Below are 20,123 nucleotides of genomic sequence, written 5' to 3' on the forward strand. Positions count from 1 at the left end.
CAGTAATTTTGATTGGTAATAATTTTCCTTTGTTTTTATAATATCTTAATGTTTTGTTGTTAAAATGGTGTAAGGATAAAGCCAAAAGGCTATATCATTCCTCTTGATTATCATTTGTATGTAACATGTTGCGTTATGATTTATAAATATTACCAAATGATTATAATACGTACTATCAAACGTATTTATACTAACTACTGTGGCGTACACGACGTCTATATTTTGTTAACGCGTAAGTTACTCACAATTCACAAAGTCATGAGCCACGATGATAAAATGTTAAATCCAATAGCAAGTTGTCATATAGGTTTTAAACCAGCTCTTTCTTTAGACTTTGATGGTACGCGTAACAAATCTAATAAAAAGATTAGATGAAATCAATACTTTAGTAAGGAAAAATATTACAAGAAATAAAAATTTTGTGCACGTATGTTTGGAGGTTTTACGTCACTTTTATCATAAAAATAGAAACATCATACAGTAATATAAACTTGGAGTCTAACTACAAATAAAGACACTAGTTTAATTGGTAAAGAATAAACATAGACCACCAATAATCAAACCATAAATGGGGCCACTTTCTTGGAAAGATCGTATACGAGTTAACGCGTTAAACAAAGCTGTAATTCGTAATCTCCTGATAGTGATGATAGGTACATATATAGTCAAAATATAAAAGAAAATTGATATCTCAACCTAATAAAATACTGTACTATACAGTATGATATTTAGCATCACTCCTCGATTTGCTCATCAAGTGGCTTCCGTACAGCTAGCTATATATATATATATATACACATTATACGCTCCTAGTTAATTATTCCTAACAAAATTGGCTCCAATCGGTACTTTATTTTAGTAGAATCGGTAAATTTTTTTGGAAATTTTCTAGAAAGAATCCAAAACATTAAAAAAAACTTCAAAAAAGAAAATAAATTTAGGGAGAATAAATATATTTTTTTAAATGGGCCCTTGTGAAATTAATGATTTTGTCATTAAAAATGTATGCTTATAAAATATTTTCTTTAGCAAGAACATGCACTTGACAAAAGTTTACGTGGTCGCATTATAAATTGTTGTTTTTGTGATTCCACAAAAAGCCAATCAAAATCATTATACGTTTATGTATTTTTCTTCTAAATACCAAGAATTGTTATACATGAACTTTTTTTTTTAAATGAACAAGCAAAAGGTTAAGAGAAGGCCATGTTCAGGTTCATTGTTCGAACTTCGAACAATTGGGCAAAGCCTTAACATGGATCCAAATTCGAATAAATAATTAAATTCCAAATATTTAAGTTCACTAGTTTCTTTTGTTTTTTTTTTTTTTTAATGAGAAGGGAACAAAAATGTATTAATGCCAATAGCGAGGATAAAGAAAAAATAGAAGAAAAAACACCCTGTCATGCACCACAATGTCGCATTCATACACAAGAAACCATACTATAATTCATTTGACCCTGTTTTAGATTTATATCAATAAATAATATCTCATCTCTTCGTCTCCCATACCCCTCCCAAATCAAACCATCTCTATATATAATCTCCTCAGCTCACACTAATCCTCATAAAAAAATCTCTATCCATACACAACAACAACAACAACAACAAAAACTCAAGAACAATCTCTTCACTTGATCAACACCACATTGTCCTATCATTCTATACAAAGCCTTTACGTACGTGATCCATACAACAAGTCATTACCATGGTGAAACAAGAACGCAAGATCCAAACCAACACAAAAAAGGAAATGCCTTTGTCATCATCACCATCTTCTTCTTCATCTTCATCTTCTTCCTCGTCTTCGTCTTCGTGTAAGAACAAGAACAAGAAGAGTAAGATTAAGAAGTACAAAGGAGTGAGGATGAGAAGTTGGGGATCATGGGTTTCTGAGATTAGGGCACCAAATCAAAAGACAAGGATTTGGTTAGGTTCTTACTCAACAGCTGAAGCAGCTGCTAGGGCTTACGATGTTGCACTCTTGTGTCTCAAAGGTCCTCAAGCCAATCTCAACTTCCCTACTTCTTCTTCTCATCATCATCTTCTTGATGATCTCTTAGATGAAAAGACCATTTTATCCCCCAAATCCATCCAAAGAGTAGCTGCTCAAGCTGCCAATTCACCTGACCTTTTTGCCCCTTCTTCATCAGCCGTCTCGTCACCGTCCGATCATGATCAGCATCATGATGATAATGACGATGATGGGATGCAATCTTTGATGGGATCTTTTGTGGACAATCATGTGTCTTTGATGAATCCATCATCATCATGGTATGATGATCATAATGGAATGTTCTTGTTCGATGATGGAGCTCCGTTTAATTACTCTCCTCAATTAAACTCGACGACGATGCTCGATGAGTATTTCTACGAAGATGCTGACATTCCGCTTTGGAGTTTCAATTGATCCGACGGTCCATAATACATGCTTTAATTAGTTTTTTTTTTTTTTTCATTTTTTAATTCTTTTATATATGTTAATTAAATTACCCTCGTCGTAATTCTTTTTTCCCAAGTTGTTTGTTGCTTGGAGAGAATTGACGACGGATACGAAATATATAATATACTATAATTCAAGGTTTTATATGTAGCAATACTCGATACAATTAATTCGGATTTAATAGGGATCTAGGAAGTTCACATGAACAAGAGACTTTTTTATTGTCATTTCTTTGACTTTTTCATGTGAGGATACCTTTTTAATCATTTTATTAACAATAAGTGATAATTTTGTTATATTGGAAATTTGGAATGATATACTTCGCACGATATTTTTATGAAATAAATCTGCCGCTATATGTGCTTTTGTATCATTTTCTTCCAACTCGTTTACTTGTATATATGTGCCAAGTTGCTACCAATATGTGATGATTTTGCAATCTAACACTTTATCTTTGTTTTTAAATTCTTATTTTGGTAAGTATAATTGACAATCATTTTTTTTCTCTAATTGACTACCATCATTAGTTAGAAGTTAGAACACATCATTGATAATGGTAAAGTTTAGATGATAAGATAATTATAGATGTAAATTAATGTGCGAATTAAATGTGAATTAACTTTTTTCCCGATGTCTCTTCATAATTTGTTTGATTAAATACTATTATGAATAGTACTATACAGGGGAATCTTACTGTTTCATGTGCCGTGGAAAAGTTTGGTATAGCAAATAATGCACACATTGCTTGGGGACAAAGTTCATACAGTATCTTTGAAACTTGAACTTAAAAAAAAAGAGAGACTTTTTTGGTTTAAAGTATTTTTCCTCTTTTGGGAAAGAATCCCATGTAGACAGAACTGCAGTCAAGGGATATAAATAACGTTTTAATCTGATGTTTTAAGTTTGTAACTGTCCTCTTATAGCCAGTTGTGGGTCATATTATATAAAAGATCTGCATCTCTAATGTTAAGCCCAATAAATTATTTAAAATTTATTAAATTTACTGCTTCAACGCGATACAACGGTTTTTACATTAAAAAAAAAAACTAATACAAAATTTATGAGCAAAAAAATCCGTTTCATCATTCTTATCGCGCGGTTCACATTCTAACATAAAGTTTGGAAAAAAAAAATCTTCAAAACATCTCTGCCAACTTCGAAGCGAAAACTTACCAATCCTCGGGACTTGACAAGTTGACAATATACTAACCAAATCGATTATATGTGTCACAAAATGAGCATAATGTATATTATGGTATTCATTTGGATAGCTTATATAGATCAGGATTTGTAATTCCAATTGTTGAGCGGGGACGCTTTGGTGACTCCTTTTTAGTCTGATCAGATCAATTAATCCATGCATCCTGTATATATAGAATCTAAACCGTACCGTAGCATTTGTTTTCCAAGACCAGAGCCATCCACTCTACTAGTGAAATTAGTAAGCTTGCTCACTTGGTCAATATGTTAGAGCTTAGGTCATCCATCTCAATAGTCAATTGCGAACTCAAATATGTATATTGATGTTTTCGAGATTACCATTCGAATATTTTCACAAGTTTGCTCCAACTATTATTCTTATTTTTAACATCGTTTAAAACTTATGAGACAACTTTACATTTTTCAATACATGAATTTGTGCAAGCATAATAGTTTCCAAGTGTGAACGTATACGCTTCAATTTTATTTGTTGGTAAGCGTAGATGAACTTGGTCTAATAGTTAAGCATTGTGATCATATCCCAGGAATCTACATTATACGAACATATTATATATAAAAAGAGTGACGTTATCATGTGAGTTAAGTGTGATATATTAGTCTTATAGTGAAACAAAATTCTTGAAGACATTATCGGCTATATAATAGAAAACAGGACATAGTTAAATGGTTTGTTCACAATTTTGAGGTCCCAACTATACATAAGATGGGACCCCATACTTAAGAAGATAAACGTGATAAGATAAGACATTCATATGATTCATATCATATCACATCAAAATTAAATTTGATTGTGTAAAGTGTTATAGTATTTCTTTGTCAAAGAGACATCTTTTTGTCAAAGGGACATCTAAACTTCAATATTAGGGATAAAACCTTTGAAGCCACATGACTTGTCTCCTGTTCTAGTCTCAACGCTCTTATTTTGGTCGTTCCTATTTTTTTGGTGATATAGGATTAGGCATCCATGGGCTTTGGTTTTGGGGCCATTATCGAGTTCTTTTTGCCTAGCTCATTATCCATTTAGGCATCCCTCGTGAATATTTTGAACTATCGGCTACGTTTTTTTTAAAAAAAATCAATTGCTTTCAACTGTAAATTATTTTTCTATAATTTATTTCTTTGTAAATACTAAATAGTAACTGGATTTTTTCGAATTAAAATCATTTTTTTGCAAATAGAAAATTAAAATCTGTTAATATTTTTAAAGTGAACAGGCTTGCGAAATGAATTGGGCTTTAAAAAGAGGCCCAGCATTATTTGGTTTAGTTAAGGCTTCATAAACTGGATTGAACTCTTTAATTTCAGTTTCTGAATACAAGAGGCAATGATGGGGCTTTCGAATTTTAGAGCACTATACAATGCGATATAAAATTGCAATTTTCAAATCAGGAAATAAACATATATTTTAGTAAATATGAAAACTTCTGATGGTTTTTTCCTTCTATGTCGTAGATTCCGAACTGAAACCTATTGAGCCCCTTCACTAAATGTGTAGAAGAAACATATACTTTTTGATGATTATCTTTGAATTCTGTATAGCAAAATGCTGTTTGATATAGATAGATTTACAGGCCAAAAAAGCATCATTATGGGCATGCTTAAGATAATAATATATAGGATAAATAGAAGTCAATATAGTCCACAGGATTAGGTTTAGTTACTTTTTTTTGCATTACTGTTTCCAAAAAGTTGTATTCGTTCGTGTCTTGGCACGACATATATTTTCTACTTGTACTACTTATCTTGATTCTGGAAAATATTGGCGGCGGTGGCAGAGTTATCATTTACTTGTCATGTTGAATAAAAGTAGAAGTCAATTACTAACATTAATTTTATCATAGGCCCAAACACAAAATAACGTATAATTTTTGGTCGCTTTAAAAAATCAGTAGCCTACCAAACATGTGACGCCAAGCTTAAGAGGCCAAACACTTTCTTGTGTTGGAGAAAAGAGACTTTGTAGCAAAGAATCGTTTGCTAGTAAACTTTTTCTATACACGTATAATTAAGTTAAAAGTTAAGGTCATATGTGCTTTGTCTTTTACCGAATCCCATATATAAGTGATATCGTAATTATGTATGTGCCTTAAGAAAGTTTTCTTTAGTGTATAATATAATAAAGGCATCTCTACGATATCCTTATCATGTGTGATCGGATCTTAAACCATATTGTTAAATGTAAATCATAAACACTTTCAGTTAGTATAGTTGTTGAAGATTATATTGGAACCTACAATATATGTGGAGAAAGATGGTTGATTAAATTGTTAGCAAACGAGAGTATTATTAACATAGTACTACTTTAAGAAATATTATCGGAAGATGAGCCAACCAATTGGTGGGCAATTGGCAATGGCCCATAGCAACTTGACAAACTCTAAATTTACGGTCATCAAATTGAAATGGCAACTTCAATTTATTTTATTTTAATAATGCAAGTTCTAATTATGTTGTCTGCTTGCATGTTTGTAGTAACCTGCTTAAAGTTAAGAGATCAAAGCTCCAAATATAAAAATAAAAGAACCAAAAGAGATAAATTTCAATATTATTTGTAAGCGTTATGATTGCATTGGAGAGGTTTACTTGTCCGTTCATTTTTTTAATTCAAATAATGGGAAGTTCAAACACTTAAAAATATCAGCATTAGAAGATAAGTCAGGCAGGCAAAAAAAAAAATATCAGCAATATTGTATACTACTAGTATTCATTTGTGTTAACACTTAACATATATGGGATGTCGATTATTTTTTTGTTAATCAACCCCGGATGGTAAAGAACTCATGGTTTTTTCGTGATGTAGCCTAAAGATTAATATATATATAAGTTTGTTGCACAAAAAAATGAAAAATCACTTATTCATTTGTGTTAACATGCAAGGTCAAATTACTTTTCACTTTCTATCTCATTTCTCGTCATGCATATATGTTCACAAGAATCTCCAATGTTGATATATTCACCTATCTCAACTCATATTTACGTAATGTAATTTCTTGTAATTTACCAGTTAGTTTATCTCTACTCGAATATGCCCAATCCTAATAACATAGAGGTGTGCTGAAATAATGGGAGAATTAGCCTCATAAGATTTTGCGTAACAGTAACTTGGAAGACGTACATTGACCAAGGTATAATTATTTTTGTCAGTAAATGGCACCCCATTGGACCAACAATTTCAGCAATCCCCGCATTCCTTTAATTTAATTGTAACAATATGTATTAAACTAAATATACATGCACAACAATTAATTTCAAATAGATTAAAAAAGGCACAAGTCATAACAATGATTATTCGAGTTTATTATATGCGACTATGAACATTTTACTAATAAATTTCGACATCAAAGAAGCAGAGACATGCATGCCGAAACAAGCATTCCTCTTCTGACTACTCTCGTCCACAATTTTTTTATGGGATTATTGTTGATTTTGCTATTTTTTATAGAAATCTTTTGAAATTGCCATTTTTAATAAAATCTTACGGATATGCCATTTTTAATATTTAAAAATGTACGTATTTCGTTTTTTTTTTGGTAAAAATACGTAGTTTATACAAAATACTAAACTCTAAGAACAACCACAACCGACTAAACCCAAACATAACGAATAAAACACATGTTAAATCATATTTTCGTAGACTGAAAAAGGACAAAATCCATAAACTATTCAAAAAGGGGCAAAATCCACAAATGCCATCCAAAAATGGCAAATCCATAATTGATTCTTTTTTTATTTTTTGAATACTAAGGTATTAAATTATTATATCTAATTAATTATAGCAAATAATTGAAGGTATAGCTAGGTCGATGTTTTAATTAAAGAAACATTAGGCTCTCTAATTCTATAGATCAATTATTGACCACTCGAGGATTTAAATTATATTCCGTGCATATGTATATTTGTTAGAGTAAACTATTTTTTCTTGTTTTAGTCCTAGTTTTTTTTTTTGTCTTAATAGTTAAAAGTTCAGTCCTTATCAAATAAATATGTATAATATTTAACAAAAAATTATGTAAAATATATAGTTAAAAGTTCAAACTAAAAATGGATGCATTGAGATATTTGAGGGCACAATACTTTAAATTTTATGGGAATTCTGTAAACCAGTAATTCTCTATCTGCAGGATAATTAATTTGTGTGTGGAGTGGTTAGATTTCGAAGTCAACAGTTTAGTCAAAGTGCTGTCAGAAAAATTACATGCGGGAGCTGTAAGAAATAATACAGTTACATGGATTACAAAAACAGTTTTTAAGAAGAAAAAAAAGTGGTTTACCAAAAAACAAAGAAGTGACGCTTTCAAATTTATTTAAAATAGAAATTTGATTTATAGGTTTATAGAATATTACACATTAAGATCTAATATTGTTGCATCTAATAATATTCATATTTCAGAGATTTCAGAATTAAGTGTTATTTAATCAATATTTTAAATATTTCATAAAATCTAGTATTATTTAAAAGTATAACATTGAATTGATATTTTGGTACACAATTTCGATAAAATTTATGTAAATTTTTATAAAATGAAATCTAAGATATAACTCTAATAATTTAAAATATACACAATGAGTTCTTATAAATGTTATTGATTTTTCAATTTAAAATTTTGAGTATTGAATATTAGAACAAAAAATATCAATCAAATAACCCATCCTCGGAATTATAATGTAAGACACTCTTCGTTCTGCACAAAAAAAAAAAGACACTCTTCTTTGAATTTCTTTTAAAGAGAAGAACCTTTGTATTTTTCTTTGTTCAACTGAAAGAATAACCTATGTTGAATTATTTTGTTACAGGTTACAGTCTAGTTGTTTATTTGAAGGTAATTATAATTTTCTTACCGAATATATGTACTAGTTTTGTATGTATATTTTAAACGTTTTGGAATAAGCCTTGTATAGAAAATATTTATCAAACACTTTATTTTAGTTTACAAATATGAATTTCGTAATTATTTTGGATGAATATATTGGAAAATTTTGCTCGCTTGTTTGGATTATATTGAGGCGAAGGGAGACCAATCCAGCAAGAAACCATGTGATTAGTGGCGTATAGTTTTATAGATATATAAGAAAACGAAAGGATAAGGATATATAAAATTAGATATAAATCCCAAATGATATCCTCTATAGATGGTGATCGATAAAGACACATGGGCTTCTTCAACTTTTCTTTTATGCGACGAAACATGTATGCATCGGATGTGTTCCTGTCGTAACCAAAATAATTTTATTTTGTAGTACTAGTTATATAAAAATATCCTTAACTATTTCTTATCTTATCCATATCCCATAAAAAGAAAACTGAGTAACACATTGCTGTCACCTAGAATTCAAAATTTTGAAGTAACCAAAAAAAAGAAAAAAGATTCAAATTTGCCTTTTCTAGTTAACCAATTCAAAACGAAACATTGAGATCGACGCCTATTCGGACACTCGATGTTTTGATACAGAAAATTACTAAAACTATTTTTTTGGTCCAAAACATTATATAATTTGAAAAGTCATCATCCATAAAATATTATGTCAGCTTCTAATTTATTCAAACAAAACATAGAAACATATTTCTATTTCCAAACTGAATACTGTCTCATGTAATAATCTTGGAAATAAATAAACTGCTAACCCTCAATATTGCAAAAGAATTGGAACTTCTAGACAAATAGTAAAAGAATTTAGCTAAAATAGTTATTAGAAATTCGAGAATAATAAAAATATAGAATTATGGCATCTAAAACAGCAGAGACCATAAATAAGTTGGGAATATTGCAAAATCTACCACATTTTAACAACTGGCATTCAAAATCTACCACAATTTCAAAAAGCTTTCAAAATCTACCATATTTCAATAGCACATGTGGAATGCTGGACCAAAATACCCCTGATTGGGACAGAGTCTGTGTCAGGGACAGAGTCTGTGTCAGGGACAGAGTCTGTGTCAGGGACAGAGACAGTTTTGTCTGGCGCTTCCAAAGAAGGAGCAGGTCTGCAGTAAATGCTGCACGGTTATTTAAATAATATGTTATATCGGGGACAAATTCAGATCTAATGAGTAATATAATTAGATCATGGACAAATTCAGATCGAATGGGTGATATAATTAGATCGAGGACAAGTTCAGATCGAATGGGTAATAGAATTAGATCGGGGACAAGTTCATATCGAATGAGTAATTGAATTAGATCTGGGACAAGTTCATATCGAATTCAGATGGAATGGGTAATAGAATTAGATCGGAGACAAGTTCAGATCGAATGAGTAAGAGAATCAGATCGAATATGTTATATCGGGGACAAGTTCAGATCGAATGAGTAAGAGAATTAGATCGGGGACAAATTCAGATCGAATGGGTAATAGATATAGATCGAGGACAAGTTCAGACCAAATGGGTAATAGAATTAGATCTGGAACAAGTTCAGATCGAATGAGTAATAGAATTAGATCGGGGACAAGTTCATATCGAATGAGTAATAGAATGAGTAATAGTACTCGGGGACAACTGGATCTTTTTGTTATTTTGCAATAGAAGGAAAAAAAATTCAATAATCAGGGTAGGTAAAGACAATAATGCTCAACTAATCTGTGGACCAAAATAGATGGTGAAAAATCTAAATAAAATTCGAAACCCTTAAATGAGAACAATTGGTGGACAAGATGTGGAATTCATGATAATAGAGCAAGATGATGAAATCGGACACAAGATCTAGACGTAACAGAGAATTTCTAATCGGGGACAAGATCTGGAGACAAAAACGAAAGTTAATTGTTTAGTCTCAGGAGATATAATGTTTTTTGGTTAAAGTGCACGTGTTTCGAGTGAGAGACAGATAAATAGAGAAGCTAATGTTGTAGAGAAGATAAATAGGGAGGAGAGATAAATAGGGTGGAAAAATAATTAGGGAGGAAAGATAAAAAGGAAGATAAAAAGGGAGGGCAAAATGGTAACTCTACATCAAAATGTGGTATGAGTTGAAAGAAGGGAAAGAATGTGATAGATTTTGAAAGAAATTGGGAATAAGTGATAGATTTTGTAGTTTTTCTAAATAAGTTGTATTAATGCAATTGATATTTTCTGGATCACATTCACGACATTGGATGTTTGTTTAAAACAATAATTTTGGGAAATCGCAATGGTTATAGCGCCGAACAAAGAACTTCTTCATGCTTCTCCCAAATTTTTTGTTTTTCTTGGGCAACCAAAATTATTATAGTAATCCGAATAAACAATTTGCTATTTCATTGTTTAATATTGTCAGTGATCCAGATCAAGAATCATAATATCAATCAAAATCACTTGTTCCCAAAGATTCGATCAAAACAAAACTAAAAAGCTCCATTTCAAGCCGTTGATTTACAACAAAAGTAAAAACACCAGCTTCTTCAACTATTTACAGTTTGTTACATTAGTAAAAAGATCGAAAATTACTCTCTGTTACAAACCTCTGAAACAAGCTACCATTTTTTTTAGCTCAATCAGGGTTACAGAGAAGACCGGTAAAAACCCAAAAAAAAAACAAGAAAAGATTTTTACAATTTTTGTTTTCAACTTTGACAAAATTTACCTTCCATTTGATTCTGAACAGCTCTCACAGCAGCCACTCTTGCAGCCGTAGCAGCCTTATTAGCTGCAGCCACGGCTCGGCTCACCTGCTCATCTACTCGTCTCCGATTCACTGCCTTGTTCGCTGTTTCTCGAGCCGCCTGCAAAATTTTCAAGTTAAAAGTTTTTCACTTTTTGTCAATTCCAACAACTGAGTCAACTCTGGTCTAACCAAAAAATTACCTGAACCGCTCTTGAAACTGGCTCACTCGTAAGAGGAAGAGAAGTTACAAGCTTCCCTGAATCCCATTCACCAGATTTAGCATCACCAGTTCTAAACGAGTAAGCACCAAACCCTTGCTTACGACCTTCATGCCATGCTCCTTCATAACAATGACCATTAGCAAATCGATACACACCAAACCCATGAATCTTGTCTCCAAAATACTCTCCTGCATACTTATCTCCATTTCTGACAAAAACACAAAGATTGTGTCTTTAAAAATCAGACTACATAAAAAATAAAAACTTTAAATCAAGATTCAAGACAGATATGTATACCTGAAATGGTAAGAACCAAGACCATGTTTAACACCAAATCTAGACTCACCAACATAAGAGCTACCATCAGCACAAGATTGGACACCAAAACCATGGCTTTGACCATTAAACCATTCACCAGCATAACAATCACCAGTGTAGAATCTATAAACTCCATAACCATGTCTAAGACCTTGCCTATATTGACCTTTATATCTACTTCCTCTAGCCCAACTCTCAATCCCATGACCATCATATCTCCCATCTATCCAATCTCCTTCATATCTTCCTCTCACGAAATAGTAATAAACTCCACTTCCGTTACACTTCCCTTTGTGAAATTCACCTTCGTAGAAATCTCCATTACTGTAGAATTGAACTCCTTCTTTAATGAACCGCTTTATGATCTTCTTCTCCGGTTTAGTATCGTCTCCGATGTACCATTGTACCGGTTTTGATTTTGAGTTTCTGCTTTGAAACCCGAAGTTTTTAGTGGTTTCGTCGCAGATTTGTTTGATTGCGATTACGGTTTGGTTAAGAAGAGCGATGTTCTTGGAAGCGAAGAAGAGAGCTACGGCGACGAATATTAAAGCTAGTAAAAGATTCTCCGATGTGAGAATCTCATCGGTTTGTGAGAAGACGACGAAGAAGAAGAACGATGAGAGACTAAGGAAAGAGAGAGACACCATTGTGAAAGCTAAACCGGGGTTAATCCGAGTTAAACCGGATTTAGGACTTGATGAACCGAATGGTTTAGGTGGTTTTCTTCTCTGTTTCTCTTCTTTCTCTCCGGCTTCTAGATCTTGTTCGCCTTCGACGATTGAAGATAAGCTTTGAAATGACGAACGAAGATTCGACGATGACCGGAGCAACGACGACTGTGTCCTCGTTAGCTTCGCCTGTTTTTCCATTTCTTCTCAAAAATTTCGAAACTGTCAAAACCGGAAAACAGATTCTTCGATCACGGAGGTGAGATTCTGGTTATAACCGATTTCTCCGGCGAGAGTACACTAACCGCTGCTTCACCACCGTAACTAGCATCACGCACGACTTCGACAAAGAAAGATAGAGAGAGAGAGGGAGAGATTTCTAATTAGTGTAACAGTGTCTTCTCGCTTTCTTCGTTATTAATTTTCCGGTACCGGAGAAATTTTAACGGCGAAGCTCACTTAAGAGAGAGAGAATCGAGAGAAGAGAAATTAGACTGAGTTTGGGTTTAATTTAAAGAGAAAAAGAGATAAAATTGGATTTTATATGAACCGTTGGATTAAAATCTGACGGTTGATTAAGTGAATCGAAGAAGGAGAGCCGTTGGATGGAGAGCAAGAGAGGGGTGACCGGTGATGACGGTAATATGTATATTGGTCGACGGATCCAAACATGAACGGTTTTTTAGCTTTACTGTTGCAAAGCTGGCACGTGCTACTACATTACACAGTCACAGATTAATTAATTTACTTTCTTTTCTTTTTTTGGGACAATGACATAAGTCTTATTACTAAATTGATTTACAGAAAAAATCTCTGCTTTTTTTGGCAGAGTTTCTATTTATTTATTCTCTCAGTATTAAAATTTACAACTTTGTTTTTTTCACAGAAGATTATTTTCCTATTAAAATCGGATGAGGTTTATCTAAATTAAACATTCTTTATAAACATAGATTATGCCACCCGATGCCAGCATTACATTTCATATTTTAACTTGAATAACAAAGAAATAACTTATATTTACCAAACTTAAGAGTTTTGGTTTAAATTTAATTTTAGTTTCCACCTTATTTTACATCTATGATTTTTTTTTGGAGAAATTTTATCAAATACCTTCTCTGGTTAACCTTTTTATATAAACTATATATTTAATAAGGTTATATAAGGTTAAAATATATAACCTTTTTATATATTCTATCAGAGTAACACTTTTTGATGATTTAATTTAATTAATTTTTTACTTTATCACCTAATTCTAAAGGTAAATTGGTCAATTACTATCTAAATAATGGAATTTTGGAAAAATGACAAGGAGTCAATTAGTGGTATTTTTGCCATTTCCCAATACGTTTTAGCAAGATTATTTGTTGGCCAAGTATTTTTAGAAAGATTAGAGTTAATTTGGAGTAAAAAAAAATGAATAAATCAAGTTATACATGAATCTTCCGGTTAAAATAAAATTATATAAATTCAATTGATCTAAATTAAAACTTTTCATAGTATGACATACATAAACATCACCCATATGCCAGCTTTCTACTATTCATGCATATAGTAATAACTTGTGTGTATCAACATTCAACAAGAACGTTAAATTCATTTTCTTTTTTGGTAAGAAATCTGGTGGGTGATCTGCCAGCAAGATTGTTGAAACCGATTAATTACTATACATGGAATTTGTTTTCATTTTTCAAACAAAATATTTATGGCCAAGGGAAAAAAAAAGAGAGGTTAGATCTAATCAAATCGTGAATAATCCATTTAACCAAACATCCTCGTTTGGTGCAGTCCATGTTATTAGCCTCCGAGACAAGTTATATTTCAAACAACATAACTTAACTAAAAACTACTTTAGACTATTACACCGAAATCCTTGTATGGTTTTGATATAACAGTTTTTTTCTTACAAGTCAAATCATACAACAATGGTATAGTTGCCGTGATAGTAGTTCCACTTGATAATTTTTTAATTCATGACTACTTTATTGCTAACAACGTTGGATTATAAAATGGATTAAACAGGATATTATCATTTAAGCAAACATCTCTTTCAATGTGATCTAAAGTCAAAACTCTGTTTCATTCACATCCATTTAACTTTCGGCTTCGATGAGGCCAATTGTAACAGAGCCATGCGTGGGCATCTTAATTAGTCGTTACTCGTTATCTTCGAAATTATCACATTTTGGAAAAGCCATATTTTTTACTTGTCAAATTGTAACCCATTAATATACAAAACTGAGTTTTCTTATTTATACTCTAATACATAAACATGATTACGAGGATATATATGATTGATAATGTTTTTATTCCTGGTCTTTTTTTCTTTTCTTTTCTTATGTAAGTTGTCATTTGATCACATCTTACGCAGCATGTACAATAAAATTATTAGAGATTTAATCATGGAAGAGAATATGAAACACAATCATTATGTATTGTACTTCTTCAATTGTTTTCACATGTAAATAACATAGTTATTATCCTCATGTAAATAACATAATTCGGCCCAATCCATTCAAAGCCCAGCCACTTAGATTTAGGCTGTTTTTTAGCCTCCCAAAAATTTAAATTTCAACTTTCAGGAACCAAATTTAATCAAGCTTTGTAAATTTTTTCGGTTTTGGGTTTTTCTGATCAAAATGATATTAGTTTTTCTGATCGAAATGGGTGAAACAAAATTATTCATCTGTCATATCTGTTGCATTCACCTCCATTTCATATACATAATCTTTGTTCTACTAATTCTTTTGATGTTCACCACTTAAATCTTAAATCAACAAGTATGCATGCATAAACCAAACCATGATTACATCGTGTCATATCATTCTGGAACCATAATATCGATATGAGCTCACACTTAGCAAGAGATATAGTCATATATTCGTGCACAAGAACAAGGACACACACAAGTAAAATTAGTCTCTTTATTTATTGAGAACAATAGATACATATATCGGAGATATTGATCAATCCAATGATACAAAGCATGCATATATATATGTTATTAGATTAAGTTACTAACATATCAAACCAAAATATCTGCAGAACCTTCTTAGATAGGTATTGTCACCTGGAGGGACGATGTAGTCAACTTTGACTGGCCCTTCAAGACAGTATTTTTTGCACATCTCCTCACATATGACAGGAGTCCCGTTTTTTACCACTTTCATACACTGGTTTGGGACACATTTCTTAACACATTTATCCATTGTATCCGAATGAGAGAATTGTGCCGAAAACATCATTGTGAATAAAGCAATAATCGTCAAGACACCGCATATCTTTCTCAGCGATTGAGCCACCATGATGAAAAGTTTAGGAATCTTAGAAGGTGTTGGATTTTTGTGTACAATATGATCATTTGGTGAGAATTGTTGATCGACGTAGGTAATTTAAATAGTAAATTAATTTAATTAATTTTTAGAAGTTATCAAGGTTAATTTGTTTCTTGTTTCTTTGTTTTGAGGTAAATCAATCAAATAACTTTGGGCAACCTAGTTCTGTTATATTGTTTTTGTCGTCTAACAACTGATATCTAAGGATCTGCAGCGCAATAGCTAATTGTTATAATATTGAAAGTCTTAGCACATAACTAAATGCCAAATTATTTTTTGAACTTGTAACCATATATATGTTGCATACAAAAATCTATTTAAAACAAAATTACAAAAGTATGCAATGTCTCTACAAATATTTGCCGCTTGTATGTATAATAGTATCTTACTATCTTACATGAAAGGTATTAACTAAGTGCTAAAAGACTCTATTGCATGGGTTTTAGTATCTGGTTTTGGTCACAAATGTGAAAACACTGTGTCAACATATACCCTTATTTTTAAGCTGGTTTCTTATATTTTCAACCCAATCGGTTTTCGTAGTTTGAAATGTTTTAATACCGCAAGAGAGAAATAAAGAGCACAACTAACGTCATTGCAATTCGATGGTGGTGCATGGGATTAATAAAAATTGTAGTTATATAGTTACTGTATTTTGGTTTGTTTGATTTTATTTTTGATTATACGAATGCGATGAGCTCTTGTGCAAAGGCTAAAACCACTCTCAAAAGGATTGTTCTTCATTCTTTTTGCTCTTCGATGCCACCAAAGCTTCTCTTCTCAATGAGTCTCATTGGATAGACCATGATACTGCAAATGCTTCAATGTGAGAAAACACTTCTTATCTTCATAAAGATTTTTGTTGTGATTTTGGTGAATTTGATGAACTCACAATTTGAAGTAAACTAGGACTACTTTGATGTAAAGAAATCTTAATTGATTTGATTGATGCACAACTTTATAGAGTCTAGTTACACGAGAAAGAATCTAGATTCTAAGACCGTCGATTGCGAGTCGAAATAATAAATATGCATGAAAAATAAAAATCGCTAATAATAAGTTAATAATGCTATACAAATATTGGTCGATATATATTTAATTTTTAAAGATGATTTGTTTTAATGTAAATTTTAAACCACAAAACCGATCGGGTTGATCATAAACAAAACCAAACGGTTTTCATTTGCGTTTGTATTTTTTTCGATATATTCGGTATAGTTCAATTGAAATGGATTCAATCTAGGAATATAATTAGAAATTTTTTTTTCTTTCCTTTTTAATAATTATGAGTTGAAGAGTTGTTTGCAAGGTTGGAGTTTCAGATTTCCGGAAGATAAACCGTGAAGCGATCCAGAAGATAAACAATAGAATGCGATTTAAATTTACATCATTTGAATTCCTTTAGCTGGATTATTAAGATATAAAATGAGCGACAACATGCATATTTGTTACAAGAAAACTGACGTGAGAACAATTAGACAACATTGTATAAGAAGTGGATTAACATATGTATATGAAGAAACAAACAATGAGAGCTTTTGTGATTATAGATTAATTAATAGCACCACACAGATTAGGAAACCATCTGCAAAACCGGCTTTTAGTAGGCACAATGTATTTTTCTTTACCATTTTGTAGATCATTGCAAAGTTTTTTGCAAGCATCCTCGCATATTGTAGAAGTAGCGTTTTTAACTTCTTTCAAACATTGGTTTGAGACACAATGTTTGATACACATATCTACATTATTCGAATGTGATATTTGTGCCGAAAACATCATTGTGATTAAAGCTGTAACAATCAGAAGATTGCATGTTTTCTTCAAACTCTGAGCTGCCATAACGTATATAAATGTAGTGATATTGATTAGAACGAATGTTATAAATAAAAGAGATGATTTGGTGAAGAATTGTGTTTGTCTAGGTGATTTATATAGTAAAGGTAATGTTATCTATTTTTAGAATTGTTTTTTTTTGTTCTTGTTTTTTTCACGGTGGTGAAGATTGCATCTCTGTGATTTAGTGTTATGGTAATCCAAACAACTTTATTGTTATGAATAAACAATAATTAATCGTTTAACAGAGAACGACTAACCGAACAGAAATCCCCAATTCGGTAAACGATTTCGGTTCGGTTAGTTTCCGGTTAACAACATTAATTTGACCCGATTAAGTCACTCTCTGATCTTACCCGACCCGACTCGTCGATTAGTCACACGAAGCTTGACTTTACCATTTCTTTCGACTTTAGAGAGTTTGCTCAATCTTCGTTTCTCGTTTGGTAATCTTCGTTTTTAGCAATTGGAATGATCTTTTTCATAGGAATCATGATAGTTTTTGGCTGCAATTTTGTATATTTCTTCTGATTATGTGACATGAATTTGATTTTGTTGTCGTTGTTTCATGTTATGCCCTTCGTTTCTCATCTCTTTGGTAATTTTGTTTGTGTATCTTCGCTACTCTATGCTCATTTCGTGCTATTAATTCTTAAAGTTGGAAACTTGTTCAATGATTCTCGCAAATTCAAGTTTTTTTCCAGATTGTGATGTCTCAGTACTGTCTTCCATCGATTTATGTGTTTTCAGTATTAAAAATATAGCTTTTGTATTTGCCTTTCTTGTTTTCATGGAGATGAGAATCTGCATAATTGTAGCTCACTAGTCTTTTAAAGTCTGTTGTTTACCCATCATTTTCTTCTGGTTTAGCATTGTATTGAGTACTCAAGATTAGAGCTTTCTTGATCCACATGAAGATATAGCCTGTTTGCATTTCATTTGTGAAAAGTACTTCAGTCCATTTGAGTTTCTATCTGTTTTAGAAGATGTCTGGTGAAAACTTTAACTGGGCATTATCGCTTTTTCAGGGACTGATCAAAGATGGGAAGTCAGGAGAATGTGAAACACCTCGAGGAATGCACTGTTTCCAAGTTAGTTTCTTACTTATGCGTATATCAATATTGTTTGATTGTTTGCTAATCATTAGAAAGAGTAAGGAACATATATTCAGCCTTTGTTTCTTCTCTGTGATATCAACTTTTTTGACTTAGAAATCATAGTTTTATCAGTGAATCATTAGTTATGTAGCCAGTCTTAGTTGTTTTCACTTGTTCACACCATCATGCTTATCCACTACATTGCTTTTGATTTGCTCAAAGAAGTAACCTTAGCATCTAACGTTGGTATTGGTACCTAGTATCTTATGGTTGTTGTTCTTGAAGTTGGAACATTCTTAAGTGTTGAAAAATTCAATTCTTCTGGTGTATAAAATGTTTGTTTCTTAACTGTGTCTGCGATCTAGGAATCATATTTTTGTCATTGAGTCATCACTTATATAGCCCACTCTATTTTCACTTGGCCATACCATCATGCTTAACCCCAACATTGCTTTGATTTGTTCAAAGAAGTAACCTTAGAACCCAACATTGGTATCTAGTATCTTCTAATGTAAAACACAGTGTGATAGTTATTCTCGAAGTTGAAACATCCTCAAGTGTAAAAGTTTCGATTTTTTTTGTGGGTGCAGTGCATTAGGAACATGGGTATTCTCAGTCCTAGGCGCATTGGTTGCAATCCCGGTAGGCATCAAACGCAAGTCTCTAGGTCCACTAGTGTTCTTTGGCACAACGGGAACAATGCTCGACATCATCATTGGTGTAAGTCAATGTGAGAGAGAACACGCAGAGCACCAAATGAAGTTACTCCAAGACTCTCAAAATGCCACAACAACAACCAACACAGAGACTGAGGATAGCTCTTCCATGACCTAATCTTTTTACATTTTTCTCAATAAGACTTTGATGTACTTTGTTGCCACTCACAAGTTAAACTTGTTTCAAGATATTGTGATTTTGCAACCTAAAGCTGATCATCTACATTGTCATCTCCACCAACAAATTGCAAAGGCAATATCGTCTTTCCACACAAACTCCGACTTACAAGAATCAATGACGGAAATTGTAGCACACGAATCATTTGAATTAATACGATGTGAAACTGTTACTAGGAATTGATAAATCTTTGACTCCTATATCCAATGGTATTTAAAAACTCATGTTCAAAGTTAAAACTTTTAACAACAAACTCATGTTCAAACTAAAGAAACAAAGAAAGAAAATCAGAAAGAGAGATGATAACGATCAACGATGAATCTCACTAAAACGACGCCGTTCCAAATCGAAACCAGAGGGAAGATTCTGGAGAACTCAAACTCATCGGACGACGAACAACCGGAGATAAGCGGAGAAGCAGAGTGAAATCAGTAGGCAGATAAAACCCATCGTCAGTTTCATGTCCGACTCTTCTCGTAGTCTTCGCATCACCACCGGCGCAAAAGTGAGTCCAAG

The 20,123-nt window shown here is 32.2% G+C and overlaps 4 protein-coding genes across 5 annotated transcripts; 2 read left to right on the forward strand and 2 right to left on the reverse strand.

Annotated features, from left to right (window-relative positions):
• The first annotated feature begins 1,424 nt into the window (after window positions 1-1,424).
• Window positions 1,425-2,670, forward strand: LOC9329250 (ethylene-responsive transcription factor ERF012). Its single transcript, XM_021015205.1, has one exon. It carries the CDS (start codon window positions 1,709-1,711, stop codon window positions 2,408-2,410), a length of 702 nt encoding a protein of 233 aa, XP_020870864.1. The 5' UTR covers window positions 1,425-1,708; the 3' UTR covers window positions 2,411-2,670.
• Window positions 2,671-10,973: 8,303 nt separating this feature from the next.
• Window positions 10,974-12,939, reverse strand: LOC9326534 (phosphatidylinositol 4-phosphate 5-kinase 6). Its single transcript, XM_021014241.1, has 3 exons — window positions 11,763-12,939; window positions 11,445-11,673; window positions 10,974-11,362 (listed from the first exon to the last, which is right to left on the reverse strand). The coding sequence occupies exons 1-3, from the start codon at window positions 12,650-12,652 to the stop codon at window positions 11,204-11,206; spliced, it is 1,278 nt and encodes a 425-aa protein (XP_020869900.1). The 5' UTR covers window positions 12,653-12,939; the 3' UTR covers window positions 10,974-11,203.
• Window positions 12,940-17,035: 4,096 nt separating this feature from the next.
• On the reverse strand, window positions 17,036-17,622 carry LOC9329252. The gene has a single exon (XM_002893145.2). It carries the CDS (start codon window positions 17,620-17,622, stop codon window positions 17,335-17,337), a length of 288 nt encoding a protein of 95 aa, XP_002893191.1. The 3' UTR covers window positions 17,036-17,334.
• A 340-nt stretch (window positions 17,623-17,962) lies between these two features.
• Window positions 17,963-19,654, forward strand: LOC9329253. 2 transcript variants are annotated; one of them, XM_002890426.2, is made up of 3 exons: window positions 17,963-18,062; window positions 18,645-18,707; window positions 19,304-19,654. In XM_002890426.2, exons 2-3 carry the CDS (start codon window positions 18,658-18,660, stop codon window positions 19,545-19,547), a joined length of 294 nt encoding a protein of 97 aa, XP_002890472.1. In that variant the 5' UTR covers window positions 17,963-18,062; window positions 18,645-18,657; the 3' UTR covers window positions 19,548-19,654. The 2 variants fall into 2 exon arrangements, with proteins under 2 accessions (XP_002890472.1, XP_020870690.1); XM_021015031.1 differs by lacking the exon at window positions 17,963-18,062 and adding an exon at window positions 18,090-18,214.
• The last annotated feature ends 469 nt before the right edge of the window (window positions 19,655-20,123 follow it).

This window comes from Arabidopsis lyrata (assembly GCF_000004255.2).
Source record: "Arabidopsis lyrata subsp. lyrata unplaced genomic scaffold ARALYscaffold_1, whole genome shotgun sequence".
NCBI classification, from domain to species: Eukaryota; Viridiplantae; Streptophyta; class Magnoliopsida; order Brassicales; family Brassicaceae; genus Arabidopsis; species Arabidopsis lyrata.